Source organism: Thalassophryne amazonica, chromosome 1, assembly GCF_902500255.1.
Source record: "Thalassophryne amazonica chromosome 1, fThaAma1.1, whole genome shotgun sequence".
NCBI classification, from domain to species: domain Eukaryota; kingdom Metazoa; phylum Chordata; class Actinopteri; order Batrachoidiformes; family Batrachoididae; genus Thalassophryne; species Thalassophryne amazonica.
In genome coordinates this window covers 90,246,533-90,264,047 of record NC_047103.1, presented here as the reverse complement: position 1 = coordinate 90,264,047, position 17,515 = coordinate 90,246,533, and the positions used below count along the sequence as shown (strand labels likewise).

Below are 17,515 nucleotides of genomic sequence, written 5' to 3'. Positions count from 1 at the left end.
CTGGCCAATCACAGACCATGAAGACAGTCAGTTAGCCAATGAGAATTTTCCTTCAGCACGAGCACAGATATTGATGAGTTTTACTCGTATAATGCTTGTACTCATCAAAAATGCTTTATCCGTACCGGCTACTCGTCTGAAACGAGTATCCAGCTCAACCCTAGTCGCCACCATCCTTTCATCCACTGCCAGCTCCGTCTTCGGGTGGTAATAAGCCTGGCAGGCACTGAGGATGTCATCATAAAGAGGCCTGACTCGAAACAGTTTGTCATGACCTCGTGTTCCCTTTTTTCTATCATTTCTACATCCTCATCTGGATCACTTAGGTGGATGTTCCAGGATATCGATCTAAATCTGTCTCTGGATATTACTTTTGCTGGAAAGGGCACAGACAAAATATTATTTTGTTTCCTGCAGACCTGGAGACTTGGCAGTGACACCAATGACACCTATATCAGAAGTCCAAAAAATTTGTACAGATCTTCCATTTCAATGTCTGTCCAGTTGTATTTTTTCCCCTAATGCCTTGTTTTTTGCAGCAATTTTATTGGTGTTGGTGCAAATTGTTCTACTTGTGTCAGTTGCAAAAAATCAAAAGAAAAAGATGTTTTGGTCTTTGGGAGGAAAGTGTATCAACCTGGACTCCTGGTGTTCGCAGAGGCCGAAATCTGCTTACTGCTGCGTCCTCCTCCGTGTTCCAGCAGTCAGTGCTTCTGCGTCCGAGCGGAGAACTAGATCTGGAAATAGAAGCGCGCACTCCGACCCTCTGTTCAGATCTCCGTGCACACATTAGTGGATTCACCTGCTTTGGTTGTTCCTCCAGAACAAAACAGGGATCATCTCTTTCAGCAACAGAATCCTCACTGTCTGTTTCAGACTCTGACGATGCGCTGCACGCTCCGTCTTCCTCCAGTTCAAAAAATAATTGAAGTGCTTGCTTCACATTCATTAAATGCCTCATTTTTACAAAGAAAACCCCAAACAACAACAAAACACTAACCACACACGCTTTCCACCAGTAATAAAGAGAAAGTGACCACACAGTCAGACCCACGTGGGGTGGGTGGGCTGTGAACAAGCATACGTGGGGTTACTGAACACATGGGGGGTTAGTGACTTCTGATTGGTGGAAAGTTGCTCTTGATTCCTCTCGTGCATCAAAGTTCGCCACATACTCGGGGTGGGAATGTCTGGGCATCTCACCATTTGATTCACTTACAATTCACAGGCTGCAGTTTTGTTATAAAACAGTTATCAATGTGCTCTCTCTCTCTCTCTCTCTCTCTCTCTCTCTCCTCTCTCTCTCTCTCTCTCTCTCTCTCTCTCTCTCTCTCTCTCTCTCTCTCTCTCTCTCCCTGTTGTATTTCATTTAGACTCACTGTGTGAATACTTGGTACTTTCCAAAGTATTTGTAATGATCCATAATGAATTTACTTGCAGTAGATTTTTGTTATTGACCAAATACTTATTTTCCACTGTAATTTACAAATAAATTCTTTAAAAATTCTACAATGTGATTTCCTCAATTTTTTTTCTCATTTTGTCTCTCAGTTGAAGTGTACCTATGTTGAAACTTATAGACCTCTCTCATCTTTTCAAGTAGGAGAACTTGCACAATCAGGGACTGACTAAATACTTTTTTCCCCACTCTATGTTTTTCTCAAGATATGGTGCCCAGGCCTGTACACAATGATCAAGGAAAACTCTTGCGCAATAGAAGAAAAGATTCTTTGCTTGAAATTATCTTTTTCCCCTGTAGCAGTCTCTAAAATTTTTCCTTTTATAATATAATCATAACAGGGATTTTCCATTCACATATGAAGGGCTTTATAGTTTTGGTCATTTAAACTCAACAGCCAATTCTGACCATGCAATAAGATTATTAATATCGGCTTACACTTCTTCCACAACAATAAGGGAAAAAATGGTGTGATACACTTTAGCATCATCAACAAAGAGCTTACGCTTTGATTTGATCACACCTGGCAAATTGTTAATAAATAATAAAAACAAAATTGATCCGATGACTAATCCCTGAGGGATGCCAGTAGTAACTTGCATCCATGTGAAGCTAGCACCATTAGTACAGACTTGTTTTCTATCACTAAGAAAATCTTTGAGCTAGTTACAAAGCTTGTCTACAATGCCATACTTAAGTAATTTATACACCAATCTCCCATGCGGCACAGACTCAAAAGCTTTTTGAAAATCTAAATAAAGAACATCAAATGGATAGCCATTGTCATACAGTTTTGTCCATTCCACTAAGGTGACAAGAAAATTTGTAAGACAGGATCTGTCTTCAAAGACCGTATTGTTCATTGGATAGTAATTTCTCAATAAAATTACAATTTTGTCCCTAACAAGTTTTTCACATAATTTGCAAACTTGGGATGCCAAACCTACCGGTCTGTAGTTACCTGTGGCAGGTTTGTCCCACTTCTTACAAATAAGGGTAACATTTGCACGCTTCCAAATCTCAGGCAGTTTGCACTGGTCTAAGGACAACCTCAAAATACAGTACAAAAGAAAGTAAATAACCTCAGCTGATTCTTTAAGTACTCGAGGGTGAACTTCATCAGGACCCATTGATTTGTTGGGATTTATCAATAACAGTAGCTTTTTTACATCTTCAGGAGAGAAAAATACAATATCACTAACTGGACCATTAAAGTTGAAAGGTTCACACACTTCCTCACCATAAATGCAGTACATAAAATCATTAAACTGAATCTTTTAGCATCTTCTTTTAGAAAGACTAACTGAAAAAAGCAACAGTAATAGCCTCGTAAATGCCAACATTTTGACCTTTAAGTTGATCATTTTTTGATCTACTTTTTGTCTTACTGTTTACATACATGTAAAAGGCCTTCATGTTCTTTTTTACCCTTTTGCAAAGGTTTTTTCAAAGTCTGTCTTGGAAACCCTTATCTTCTTGTTAGCTGCATTCCTTTCTTTTACATACTCTTGGTATCTAACATAGGTTTTAGTTTCCTGATACCTTTTCCAAGCAAAATATATTTCCTAATACACCTCTTGACTGGTAAATTTAACCAGGGTGGATTAACCTAACTGCCACTTATTATTTTAATCAGAGGTACACATTCTTTAATGGGATTATTAATTTGTTTGTGTTAACAAAACAAAAGACAAATCAACATTACTAAGCAGGCTACACATTTTTTTAAAAGTCTGCCATATTATAATCATATTTTACCTTTGTCACATACCATGCTCACCCTAGTATGAAAAACCCATGTCAATACACTATGATCAGCTTTACCAATTGGACAACACATATTAACTTTGCTCATGTTCATTGGTGATGAAGAAATAACCAAATCCAAAAAACTAGGGCTATTAGTTCCCCATTTGTCTAGTAGGTTCTAATATGTTTTGACACAAAAATAAATCACAAAGTTTATCATAAAATCTTTGCAAAAAAAGATTTTTCACCTTCATTGACAGTACAGTTTGGCCAGTCAATGTTGGGCAAATTAAAATCTCCATTAATCAGTAATACACCTTTTCAGATTTTACTAGCAATGCCAAATTGGTTTAACAGGCTTACATTATATTCTTCACTTGCATCAACCTTTCCACACACCACGCCAAGTAAGTCAGCTTTACCACAATCACCTTTCATCCAAATCATCTTTGACATTCATGTCATTTAACTCATTACATAACTCAACCTCTATGTGGTCTCTCACCATTAATTAAGTATATCACCTCATCTAATATCAGTAGGATCTTTTCATGAAATTTAAAACCAGGTATTTTTAAAAGACAATCTTGTATGTCACATTTTAGGGCCCATTCAGGCATAGTGTGAAGTTTGGTCAACGTCTGGTCAATTACAGCGAAACAGTGTGAAACACTTCAAAATTAGCGCACCACGAAACAACACGCTGACGGGCAGGTGTGCACAAGCCCGGTGCGAGAGTTTGTGCACGCGCCGGTGTCTGTCAAGCAGGAACAGTGCAAGGTTCAGCAGATGGCGCCGCTTATGTCGAAGAAATACAAAATAAAACCAGCTGGTATGTGTGGAACCACATTGCGCCGCTTATGTGGAATAAATAAATAAATAGGTAAATAAAAACAGCTGGTACCTGTAGAATCACATCGTGCCATTTATGTAGAATAACAAAAAATTAAAACCAGTTGGTACCTGTGGAACCACATCATGCCACTTATGTGGAATAATTTTTTTTTAAAGAGAAACACACCACCCACTGGACACAAACTCATGCCTTTCAAAAGCTCTGATTGCAAGTCAGAGACTTTACCACTGAGCGACAGAGCTGTTCTTTGAAAGCTGCGGGAATCTGTCTCATATCAGGAAGGACATGGAAGTATTACAAAAAAAACACACACCATATCAAAACACCGCATTTATCAAGGGGAGCAATACAAATATGATCCATTCTGTTTCCTCTGTAAATGACCCTTGGTCATACAGTCATGAAAAGACATGCATGAGAAGCAGTTGGCTCGTCTCATTCATGTCCACATCTGCTGGTGCGTCTCCAACCGGCCGTGCACACATTTTGTGGATGACGTGTCGCAGGACACCGTGTCATGTGGAACAGAGCTCACATGCGTGACATGACAGTGAGATCACCCGCTGCGTGTTCTGATCTGATGGTCCATTTCAACCTAGGAGCAGCCTGTCCATGTGCGTGCACAGCACAGGCACAGGCTCGGCACGCACATATGGTCCCACTCTGGCCAGAGTAGGGCCATATGTACACTGGTAGTGTTAATTTAACACTGGCAGTGTTCGTTTTACAGTGGTGATTTTCTGTGTACGAAACTGATTGTCTGTAGTCTGTTATCATGCCAAGAGTGTGACTGGCCACACATTGTCTATGTGCCACGCGAGTGGTGTTAGATGTTCGTGTGTCACCTGGAATTTGGCCAGCACCTGCCGCGAGAGGGTGCAATGGGTTCGCACAGTGCACACTTTGTCTTTAAGGCGTTTGTGTACGCATATAGTTGTAGCCACAGGTGTACGAGGCGTTGGAGGCATGGACGACATTACACAGTTTGCACACGATTCTTGCATCATGCGGACTAAGTGTGCACTTTGTTCAACCTTCGCCTTATGTGTGAAGGGGCCCTTAACCATGTTTCAGTTACAAATACAATGTCCGGTTTCACCTCATTAACATGGAATCTAAATTCACCAGTTTTACTTAATATACTCTCAAAATTTGTAGTCATGCATCTAACTATGTTAAATATATAGTTGTCACAGTCTGAGCTCTTTGAGAAGTTTGTGGAAGCAACAATCTTTGCAGTCCCTGATTTTAATGTCATAGAAGAGACAAGTGAAATGTCAGACGTCAGACGGTGTGCTCTAACGACAAAGTGGCTGTCACAAAATCATACGGCATATGTACTGAAATACATTCTGGATCAAAAGTGACTCCAGTAAAACAGAAGTACAGGTTTACATTAGGGATGTGAAAAGCACTTGTTAAGGGTAGCCAGCACCCCCATTCCAACACCCACACTTAATGTTTAGAAAATCAATTACTGACATGCGTGAATCATTCAGAATCATCCATGTCCACATCCACATCACGATGCATCTCAGAATCAATTTCGCCCCACCCCTACCACATACAATAGGGTTTGTCCTCATAAATACACTTGCATGTAAAAGTTTGGGCACCCCTTATGATTTCCATGATTTTCCTTTATAAATCATTTGTTGTTTGGATCAGCAATTTCAGTTAAATATATCATATAGCAGACAAACACAGTGATAGCTGAGAAGTGAAATGAAGTTTATAGGGTTTACAGAACGTGTGCAATAATTCTTTAAACAAAATTAGGCAGGTGCATAAATTTGGGCACCCCAACAGAAAAAATACATCAATATGTAGTAGATCCCCCTTTTGCAGAAATAACAGCCTGTAAACACTTCCTATAGCTTTCAATGAGAGCTGGCTTGTCCAAATGTGCTTTAGCATACCTCAAATTACTCTGTTTGTGGCCTGTACGCAGAAAAGGCTTCCTCGCATTACAGCATCATACAGCATCTCATTGTGCAAAGTGCGCTGTATAGTTGAACAATGCACAGAGAACTATCTGCAGCAAGATCATGTCGTAGGTCATTGGAGCAGATCTATGGGTTGACTATGACTGTTCTCACCATTCTTCACTTCAGCTTATCTGAGATTTTTCTTGGCCTGCCACTTTGGGCCTTAACTAGTACTGTGCCTGTGGTCTTCCATTTCCTCACTATGTTCCTCACAGTGGAAACTGACAGCTGAAATCTCTGAGATAGCTTTTTGTAATCTTCCCCAAAACCATGATGTTGAACAATCTTTGTTTTCAGTTCATTTGAGAGTTGTTTAGAGACTCCCATGTTGCCATTCATTAGAAGAGATGCAAAGAGGGGAAACATTTGTAAATGGCCACCTTAAATACCCTTTCTCATGATTGGATTCACCTGTGTAAGGAGGCCAAGGGTCAATGAGCTTACCAAACCAATTTTGTGTTCCAATAATTACTGCTAAATGTTTTCAAATCAATAAAATGACAAGGGTGCCCAAATTGATGTACCTGCCCAATTTTGTTTAGTTATTGCACACTTTCTGTAAATACGAGAAGCTTCATTTCGCTTCTCAAATATCAGTGTGTTCGTCTGCTATATGATATATTTAACTGAAATTTCTGATCCAAACAACCAATGATTTATAAAGTAAAATCATGAAAATTATCAGGGGTGCAAAAACTATTTAGTTGATGGATGAAAGCAGTTAGCTTCTGCACATTTTGTTTTTGCAGCATTTATTGTTTACACAAGATGGGGATGGACTCACTCACATTTGTGCAGTCCACAGCACAGGGGGGTTTCTCGGACCTGCATATTTTACATTTCTCTCTCTCTCTCTCTCACACACACACGCACACACACACACACACACACACACACACACACACACACACACACACACACACACACACACACACACACACACACACACACACACACACATACACACAGAGCTCTTTCCAAAGGAAATACCCAACATTTCTGTGGAAGCTGGATCCCTGTTTCATACTCGGTGCTTTTCGTTTGATGGTGGAGCAGAAAAGGAAAATGAAAGCTTGACACAGAGTTCAGCTATGTGACATGAACAAACACACTTCCCCTCTTCACTTCCTCCTACACGCACACACACACTGTCAGACTGGATTTGGACTCTGAAAAGTCAACACGGAGCGACCACAGAAGCTCCAAAAACATCCACTCTGGTAAGCAGACTTCAGCTTGGTTTGGTTATAAACTCTGGTTTTTGGTGTCTTTTGCTGGAACCTTGATGGAAAGAATTTCTAAAAGTGTTTAACTACTTCCTGATTTTGTTACTCTTTTGTTTTGTGATCACATTTAGTTGTCGATTGTCTAGTTCAAACCAAACAAACAAATAATTATAACAAAATTGTAGCTATGTATTAAAGAATCATAGAAAAATTCTAATTGTGATTTCACATCAACATCACTGTGACTGAGATTTAAATTAAGAATTAAATTTTAAAGTTGTCTTCACATCCGGACCAGACAGCGGCCTCTTGACTTCTTTCCTTTTGTTCTTTTTTTTAGTGCTGTGGTGACATAATATGTAAAAAATGTGCCTATAAAATTAGGTGCTTCAATATACATATTAATCATTTCTACATAGCTGCAACAAACGAGCAATGGACAGAAAAAAATGACTACAGTTTCTCTTTGGAAGTTGCTGATCGTACGTAGCCACATTAATAATGTTTGTAAGTAGCGCAGCCTTGTTGTGGTCAGTGGTGGTTCCACACTGAATTACTCCCTGGGCGAGACCCCCCCCCCCCAAAAAAAACACACACAATTTTGCACAATCAGCCATTTAAAAAAAAATATTTTATTATTAATATTAATATTTTAGAAGTGCCCCTAAAATTGTAATTGAAATTGACATCAAAAGACCACAGGCTGCAATATAACTCTTATACAAAACATCAGTGAATTGCACATTTGAATAAACATGCCCTCAAATGCTAAATGTCTGTCATTATATGCTATATTAATCTGTCTTTCAGGGAGAAACAATTTTATTAAGGTGCATATTTGTTTCAGCATTTAGCTAAATATTTAGATTGATGTTTTACATATTAGGTTAAATGTGCAACTATTTAGCATTAACAAATCTGCAAAGGTTTTAGGTTTTACAGAAATTTGATAATGTAGCATTTCCCTTTTTTCTCCCTAATTTTTGGTCTTCATCTGGGGATCAAAAGAAAATCTAAACTGAAATGTTCCTAACATTCTCATGCCAATGAAATCAAATGTGATTCTTTTTCTCCATCAAATTAACCAGTTAATTATGAAGATAAGCCTCATTTTTTTATTATTATTATTATTATTATTGCTATTATGATTTTGTCAGTGTATATCACAACAAAAAGAGTGATGCAAGCTGCTGGAAAATTATTATACAAATTGGATTACACACACACTCTCGTTTCTTTGTAAAACACAAGTGATCACCAAAAAATAATAATGTTTTTTTACCACCTAAAACAGTTCTACATTTTTAAAGATGAAAAGTGGTCATACCATTTTCTTACTTACTTCTGACATATGAAGACAGACGCCTGTTGTCGATGCCAGTGATTCTGCAGTGCTGACTTTCCTTCTGGTCCTTGTTTCATCGGTACAGTTTATGATGACAGTCTGCCCATTTCTGAGTCCTTGTGTTATTTGTTCCTGAATCCTTTTTTTTTTCTGTTTGTAAGTGACCATTATCTGTTCTCACAGCAGTCATATCACCAGTAATGACATAAAAAGCAGAATGAAATCAGAACTGAATCTGATCTCTGAGTACATACATAAAGGAAGGCAATAGGAAAAATACATAAATTAAACTTGACACGTTCAGACGGCTCATTAAACAGTAAGGAGCCGAAATCTCACATCAAATGATTTGATTTGGCACATTCACAGTCTGCTATATTCACTTAATCTAGTTCATGTGATCAAAAACAACACTACATTTTGTGAGATGTTCGGACTGAATGTTAATGAAAAAAAACATGAGATCCCAGTCATGTATACTGGATACCTAATGACAGAACAAAACCCAACTGGTGCAGTTTATAGTTGTTTTCAGACTCTTGTAGCCTCTGAAATCACTAAGTAGAGCTGTTTCAAATGCTTTGAAGGTTATCGTCAAACAAATCCACAACTTCAGTCAGAACACAAGGTTCCATATCAGGAAATGTTGCCCTGTGATTGACTTGCTCATGTATCACTGTGTTGTTCTTCTGTGGCACAGAGTGCAGTTTTGCCCTTTTGCAGATAGCACATTTATAGTAGTCACATGATCTTTGATTGTAGGTGACCATGAAAGGTCGGGAATTTGTTATGAGTACACCTATGGTATCTATTAAACACTAATCTAAAGTCATATATCACCTTGATAATGGTCACATAACCTTTTCACTTTGGTAATTTTGAAAGGTCAAAGGCAAGCTTTAAAAATATCAGTTTTACTCAAAATGTTTGGAGCTAATATGGATTAAACATGATTGCAGGGTTTTGTATTGTTCAAATATAAAGTGGTTCAATTTTGGACAGAATTGATCAAATGTCAAGTCCACAGAGAACCATATATTATAGTTTCACTGATCATAAAGAATTTATTTGCATGCACGGATCTGTGGCAAACATGTAAATCATCAGTGTTGCACTCCGACAGTGACCCCATCTTGTCATTTAAATTCCAGGTTTCTGTTGGTTGCTCGAACAGTACTGCTTCATCTTTACTCAGTCATGTTTTCTACATGAAAATTAAGAAAATGAAAGCTGGGTGCAGCAAACAGCTAAGGTCCTTCTAGGTTTTTTTTAGAGCCTGGCTGATATACCAGTTGACCGATAACATCGGCTGATATGAGCCTTTCACGAACATATTGACACCTGCATTCTTTTTGCCATTATGAAAACTTTTATTTTATGAAGCAAACAATACAGAAAAAACACTTTGGCAGTTGGAAATAATGATATTACATAGTTTAGCAAGTAGAGGGTGGTCTGACAGCATTAGCATGCCTGGGACACCCATTACCTCTTGGTCAGATTAACTATAAGAGACAGAAGCTAAGCGACCAACTGGCATTTATTTTCAATCAGAGTAGGCAGTTTATAGCAAGTGACAAGTGGTCGTTCTTCCGCCAGATAGGTGTGGCTGAAATAGATCAGAAGTCTACTATATGCAAATGCTGAGTAATGGAAGGTGTTGATTGGCAATCTGAGTGAAGGCAGTGTAATGTACATTGGTTGGTTGTTGGGTTTATACGAGTATGTATATAAAATTATTTATCATAATGGCAGACGTATTGGTATCATAAATTTTTAATAAATTTTTTACGACCTAATATTGGTATTGGGCCCCTAAAAATCCATACCGGTCAGGCTCCAGTTCTTTCATCTTTCACATCAGCAAGACTAGTTGGACTCACATAAGTTATATATAGTGTTATAACACTACTTAGTCATTTTCAAATATCATCCTGGTATTTGAAAAGGATGTTATATTTAATGATGATGACTTTAAGCCTTTTGTGCAATGCTCTCCTCACATTTACAAGTTCATATTTTCTTTCATTGTATGCCTGTTAATTCTGAAATAAACTGAAAAGTTACCAGAAGTTGACCTCCCCATGTTTCACTGAAGGTGCAGTAGTACAAGTCAAGAATCAGGATGGATTACAAATATGATAATGGAATACAGCTTCTGTTGGCTCACATGAATATCGAGGACATTATCAATGCTGCAGAGAGACTTTATCAGATTGAAGAGGATGGAGCAGGCTTGTGTTTTGGAGAACATGGACTATCCCTGGGGAAGATGGATGTGGTGAATGAGGAAGCAGGAGAGTTTGAGGACTCGGAGAGTTTGAGGAGTCAGTACAGTTATGCCGATGAGGGTGGTGGAGTTCGTTACGGGACGGTGGCAGACCTCCTGTCCTTTGTCAATCTGCTGTCCAACATGCAGCCAGCAGGCCTGCAGCATCTGTCCAAGGAGATGGGAATCCTACTCAACAAGGTGACAACCCTTTCTGCTTTGCTTTGCATATTTCCATAAATAAAGAAACGCCCCAAAAAAATCTACTGTTTCTATTTTGACTAACCCATACCTACTTATTGTTTTTAATTTGCTTGTTTGCAGTCGTATATGGCTATAAAAAACGGTCACTACCAGATCAACAGGGATGTTGTTCTTTTTCCATGGAAATTAACCTACAAGAACCATGGATCTGGTCTTGTGCCCAAGGGTTCCTTCGGAAAAGTTCACTTAGCACAAGATACCACAACCAGGAAGAGAATGGCGTGCAAACTGGTGAGTCATGCAGCGCAAAGGAGCAAAGCGGGAAGGCAGTCTGTACTGACTAAACTGGGTAATCAGCTGTATGTGCCAAAACAACTGGCAAGTACATTTGTTAACACAACACTTATTGCTGAACTTTTATGATGCTCATTTACCAGAAGAGTCTTCTTTCTGTTACAAACATGAAATCCACACAGAGCTCAGAAAAAAGTAAAGAAAATCCACAAAAATAATATTTGTGTAATCAATTTTATTTAATGTACTTTTTCATGATATAGCTTTGTATCAGCAGCAATGTTTTGTAACACAGATCCTTTTTCTGCTGTTTTATGCTAAAACATTATTTCTAAAGTCTGTAGCTTCTATCTTACATATAATGTAGTGTAGTATGTTTGTTATTGGGTATTTGCTCATCAATGTGCCATGTTTTTGTAAAGCAGATGGATGTAGTACAATAATCAAAAGAATAATTGAAATTAAAAAAAATGTTTAAACAGAACTGAATCTTAAACAAGTGTTCATGATTTGTAATGATCAGGTAGGTCAGCGGGATAAGTAGTTAAACTACCAATATATACTGTAGACTTGGGTTTGATTTCTGGTCATGCTACCTGTGTCCTTGATCAAGACACCTAGGGCCTATTTTATTAAAGGTGTGCATGTGTAAAAAATGCATGCAAACACCATTGCACTTGCAAACTTCTACATCAGTAATAAGTTGCTTTAAATATTTCATTGTTACTTAGGACTGTGTTATTATGACAATTACAAATAAAGTATTTTTCTGAATTGAACTGAATTGCAAACCTTGGAAAACCAGGATGTGTGAGCAACTTTACAGTACAGAGCTGGAGTTGTGTTAGGAAGGACATCAAGCATAAAACCTGTACTGGATCTGATATGGTGTCCCTGTGTGAGCGGGGGAAGCTGAAAGAAGAAGAAGGGAAAATAAACAAAAACAGCACAGTGTATAATTAGCTGGCGTACTGGAAAATAAAGATGTTCAGAGACCCAGTTGGTACAAGGATAACTGATAAAATCTCAATAAATTAGCTGTGTACTATGCATGTTGCCATATTTCACTTTTGTCTGTGTTTCACAATTGATCTTTCAAACATCTTCTAGATTCTTGTTTGTGTACAACTCCAATCCAGCAGCCTTTAATTTAATACAGTTTACATTTTTTGCTCATTTCAATGACTTTTGTGAATGTGTATTTATTATTATTATTAAAATCTATGCCGTGTTGGTCCAGGGAGAAATACTGTTGTGCTTCCTTCAGCTTATGTCCTTTGAAAGCAGGATTCACTGAGACTACAGTAAAACCCGTGTAAACCATCATCGTATAAACCGGATACTTGCACTCACTGGACAAAAGCAAAATTCCCAATGCTTTTGTATGGTTTTCCATGTAATAAACCCCTCATATGTACTGGACAGAGCAGTCTGGACATGCCCAGTCACAACAGAGGTATGAAATAAAGTTCAGCACTGACACTCACCAATTCAAGGAAAGTGGGTACCGTACTTCCTTGATTAAAAGCCTGGGCATTTTTTTTTTTCAAACCATGCTCAGACCTGGCACCTAAAATAAGCAGTCCTTTATTCAAGGCCGCAGTTATGAACAAAATACTGCTTGCTGCTTAGACTGTAATATGGTGGTAAGTTTCACACATATCCCTGGGTGTGGCGAACCAAAGAGAACCATTTTAGATCAGAGCTCTGTGTGGCTGTGAACTTTCGCTGGAGCCTGACACACACCTGCTAAACCGATGGAGACCACAAGGGCTGGGATTTGTCACTTTTACATTTTCACTCCTTCCTCTCCTGTCATATTTTAAAAGTTTTTGCAATACGCACAATGATTACATTTCAAACATGGATCAAAATAAGGAACGTTTAGCATAAAAGTCTGCAAATTTGACCAACTTCACAACACAGTTGACAAGTTACAAAGATGTGCAAATGACCCACAATTCATGGGGAGGGAAATTGCACATACTGTACCATAATGTTAGTTTGGAGGTCGATGATTGTATAAAGAAGTGGAGGTCGTTCAGGGACAAACTGATCCAGAAAAAGCCACTGTTCCTCTGGCAAATTGCATTATGACACCCACCAACGCGACGGAGAAAGTTAAAAAGGTCACACGCACACCAAAGTCATGGAGTTGTAGAAGGATAAATTAGGCTTTAGGATTTTAAGGTACCACTCCACAGAGAACTTAGAAAAATGAGTGACTTGACCAAATGTAATCTTTTTTAATGCACATAATGCACCCGGCGCTTATTTAAGGCAGGCGTTTATTTTTTTCAGATGACGTTTTAACTTGCCCATTAAAAGACTCAGGCCCCTGTTCAAGGTCAGGCATTTAATCAAGGAAATATGTAAGCCTAATTGGTGCTGGGGATTCCCCGTAGATTGTTCGATGCCTCTTGACTGTAACTAATCCATTACATCCATATAACGGATTTTGTCCATTTTATATATTATACAATTAATGGATGGTAAGGTGTCCATTAGGAGGAGGCTACGCATCATCCAATATAACTTTTCTGAATCCAATATTTCTCTATGTTGGACGACTTGCCATCCATCAATTGTTATGTTCTCCACCCCCCTCCCAAATTAAGCTGCACCTCAGCATTTTCGTAACAACTTTGCAAGCCCTTGCCTGTCAAGTTCTGTCCAGTGACAGTTTGTTGATTCAGCTCCAATTGCTGTGATCGACGATTTTGATGCGATGAATGCTTCTAAAATGTCAGTAGCTTGCTTGTCTACCTTCTTAGTGTTTTTGTCATCCTTGGAGTTCAATATTTCCACCAGTTCCTCCTCTGTGAACTTGCCAAACCTCGCTGGCAGATGATTTTCTGCTGTTGTTGACATGTTTGTTGCCACTTTTTCAACCAGCGTCTGTCAGCTTGTTCCTGACCTTTGTATGCCGTGCTCTGATTGGCTAGCTGTTGGCAGTAAGCTCTAACTCTATTGGTCAGTGGGAACCGATCCAATATAACTTTTGGTCCTAGCCTTTTTGGATCCTTTTGGATCCAACATAACTTTCTGGCGCCAAGCATGCCAAAATACAGGTAAATGATGGACAGAAAGGCTAATCTGTGATTGGCTATTGCAATCTGAGTGGAGAACATATATAGCTGATTTGTCCGTTTTATATATTTAGCAGATTTTGATTCTAACGGACAAAATTTGCTTGTCCACCTGAATCCATTAGGCCCCATGAAAAAAGCATTAGTTTATGATCCCCATCTGCATGCCTAAATTGCCCTCATCAGTTTGTGCTGTTGGATGGATCAGAATGGTCAGATATAATCTGATGTTATTTAATGATCATCCTTGGACCTTTTGGGGGTTTATGTGCAGGACACTAAATTGTGCAATAGTGAGGTCTAAACTTTTTTTTTTTTTTTTTTTTTACATCAGATTGGAATTCAGGAAACCCATTATGTCACATATTTTGTAATGTTGTCTTGCAAGAAAATGTTTTATGTAGACCAAATATTTGCGCAATCAGCCCAGAGTGAGAGGACAGTTGCAACAAATGATCTTCAGTAGCAAAACCATCTTGTACAGTGACCACAACATGCAAAGTCAGTGGGTACCCTGATTGCAGCACTTGAAAAGCTAAGTGAGGAATCAGAGTGTCTGGGTTTGTGATGGTCCTGGATCAAGACTAAGATCCATACTTTTAATAATTTCCTGAACTTTGCAATCAGAAGTGTATCTGTATGTGGTGAAAGTCCTGCAATTATAGAGACATTTCCTTATCTTGGCAGTGACATTCATATCTCTGGCTCCTCAGTCTTTTAGATCAAGAGACACCTATGTATCCTGAGGTCACTGGACAGAGGTGTTTGACGATGCTAATATTTTGGTTGGAGAATGAAGGTGTAAGTCTTGAGGGTCCTGGTGTTGCCTGTCTTACTGTATGATGGTGGCACTTGGATGCTAACTAGTGACCTGGTACCTTTTGTGCCACGTCTTTGGGAGACTAAGATGAAGAGTATCACTTGCATTCTGAGGGAGTCCCAGCACTGACTTTTTTTCACATGTGATGTGCATGATTGACGAACTCGGTGACTGGAGAAGGATGAGGGGGATGTCCATGTTTCACCTGGCTGCAAGAAATAGATGGTTATTTTAGAGACGTGGGAATGGACTGGTTGTCTGCCTGGGTGGTTGCCAACCAAGACTCTCGGCAGTTCCTTGGTGTTGTGGATGTGGCACAGCAGCCCAGTCTCGTTTTTTTTTTTTTGTTTTTTTTTTTGTGCTCCCGTGACGAAATGAATCAAATTTCCATGACAGAGCTTTTTTAACTCACTATTCCTAACCCTAATCCCAACCATAACCTTAACCATAACCTAATCTTACTCCTCCCCCCATCCTAACCATAACCACCCCGACCCCCCGCTTCACTTTTAATTTCGTGCAGCTATCACGGAATGAATGAGAATGAATTTGTGCTGCCGTGACGAACATGAGGCGCTTTTCGTCACAATATCACGAACCAATAGATGAATGTATATTTTGTGCTGCTGAAGCACAACTTGATGTGAGACTGGGTTGGGCACAGTGTGGTAACAGCACATGCTCCCAGATTTGACTTCATAACAAGTAATCCTACTCCAGGCTGACTGTAAACAAGACAAGAGTTGACTATGACCTCACTCTTCAGCTAAAGTGGAAACTTCTGTACAGCTAATGGAAGTGATTAAATCAGGTTTGAGGATGTTAATTGTTTTTTCAAGCATAATACTGGCCCAGCTTGAAAAACATCATAGTGAAAACTGGATGAGCACCAAACAGACATCACACATTATAGTGCTACAAAGGCAACAAAGCAACAAACATTTTCAGACACTCCCCGGAGGAAACAGTACACTAATGTGTCCCATCAGTGTCACATTCCCTGCAGTCGGTTTCACCTCCCTTTGGGGAAGTACATAACTCTGCTTGACACTCCTTTCTTATTGGTGCTGCAGTTTGAGGTACCCGAAGGGAAAAGTCAATTACGCAGGTGGTAATAAATGTGTCCAAAGTGGGAACAGCTGTCAATATCACATCATCTGCTTTCATAACAATCTTCCCTTATGCAGCTTGAACGGTCAGTTGTAAAACAATACTGGAGAGTACAAATACACTCCCTAATGTAATTGTGAATAATTGTTTTAATTGTAAATAATCACCAAAGTTATATCATGTTTGGTGTAAATAAATTTACTGAGACAGATGGTTTTGTGAGAAAGATGGTTTTGTGTCACATGTTTGTGTTGTTGCTCTTTTAAATGAGCCTAAATGCAGCTTTTGACAAAAAAGGAAACTCGTACTAGAAGTCGAGGCCTCGCTGCTTCACCTGCCATGAACTCTGCTCTCTGAGACTCATTTTAAGAAAACGTCAGCTCATTAGTTTGCGATCTAAAGCTGAAAAAATCTGGATTATGCGTCAGTACAACAATTTTACAGCAATATTTTAAATAAATAAATATATAAATAAATCTGTTCCATCGCTGAATGTTGTGCCTATTCAAAGTCTTATCTTGGAGTAGGCGGTGGACTGTCAGCGTGCAGGAGGCCAGCAGGAGTCACTCTCCATGTGGTAGTCAATAGGCTTCACTCCCCCAACAGACAAAGGATTCTCTGGGTATGCAGGCCAGAGCCTGGATTTTTAGCCGACTGGTTGGAGTGTCCGCCTCCCATGCTGGAGATCGTGATTTGCGTTCCAAGGGAGGCGAGTGGGAACACAACGCAGATTGAATCCTCTACATGTGTTCAAAAACTTCCAATTAGGATGAACTGATGAAAGCAGCAAAGTTTTCAAACTGATATAAAAGGTTGATATCAAGTTATCAGAAACGTATTATCAGTTTCTGGCTTTAAGAGTGACTTATTTATTAAGTTGGGGGTATTTGTTGTAAAGTTGTAGTATTTTCTGGTCTTGTGACCTGGTGTTAGTCAGATGCTTTATACTGGTTATTACTTTATCCGAAGAAGGGCCATGTCTTGGACAGTTTATCTTTTTTTTTTTTTTTTTTTTTTTTTTTTTTTGCAGGGAAGGGTCAGGAACTGATGTACTCGTAGACACATTCTGTTTTTAAGCAACTCGCGTGTCACTTCAATCCCTTTTC

The 17,515-nt window shown here is 38.9% G+C and overlaps 1 protein-coding gene across 1 annotated transcript in view; it reads left to right on the top strand.

The window, feature by feature from the left end:
- Positions 1–7,070: 7,070 nt before the first annotated feature.
- The window catches only part of map3k8 (mitogen-activated protein kinase kinase kinase 8), a 30,593-nt gene continuing 20,148 nt past the window's right edge, over positions 7,071–17,515 (top strand). The window contains exons 1-3 of the mRNA XM_034172421.1: positions 7,071–7,272; positions 10,722–11,093; positions 11,217–11,387. Coding sequence (XP_034028312.1) covers positions 10,749–11,093; positions 11,217–11,387 — 516 coding nt within the window. The 5' untranslated portion in view covers positions 7,071–7,272; positions 10,722–10,748. The remainder of the gene's footprint in view (positions 7,273–10,721; positions 11,094–11,216; positions 11,388–17,515) is intronic.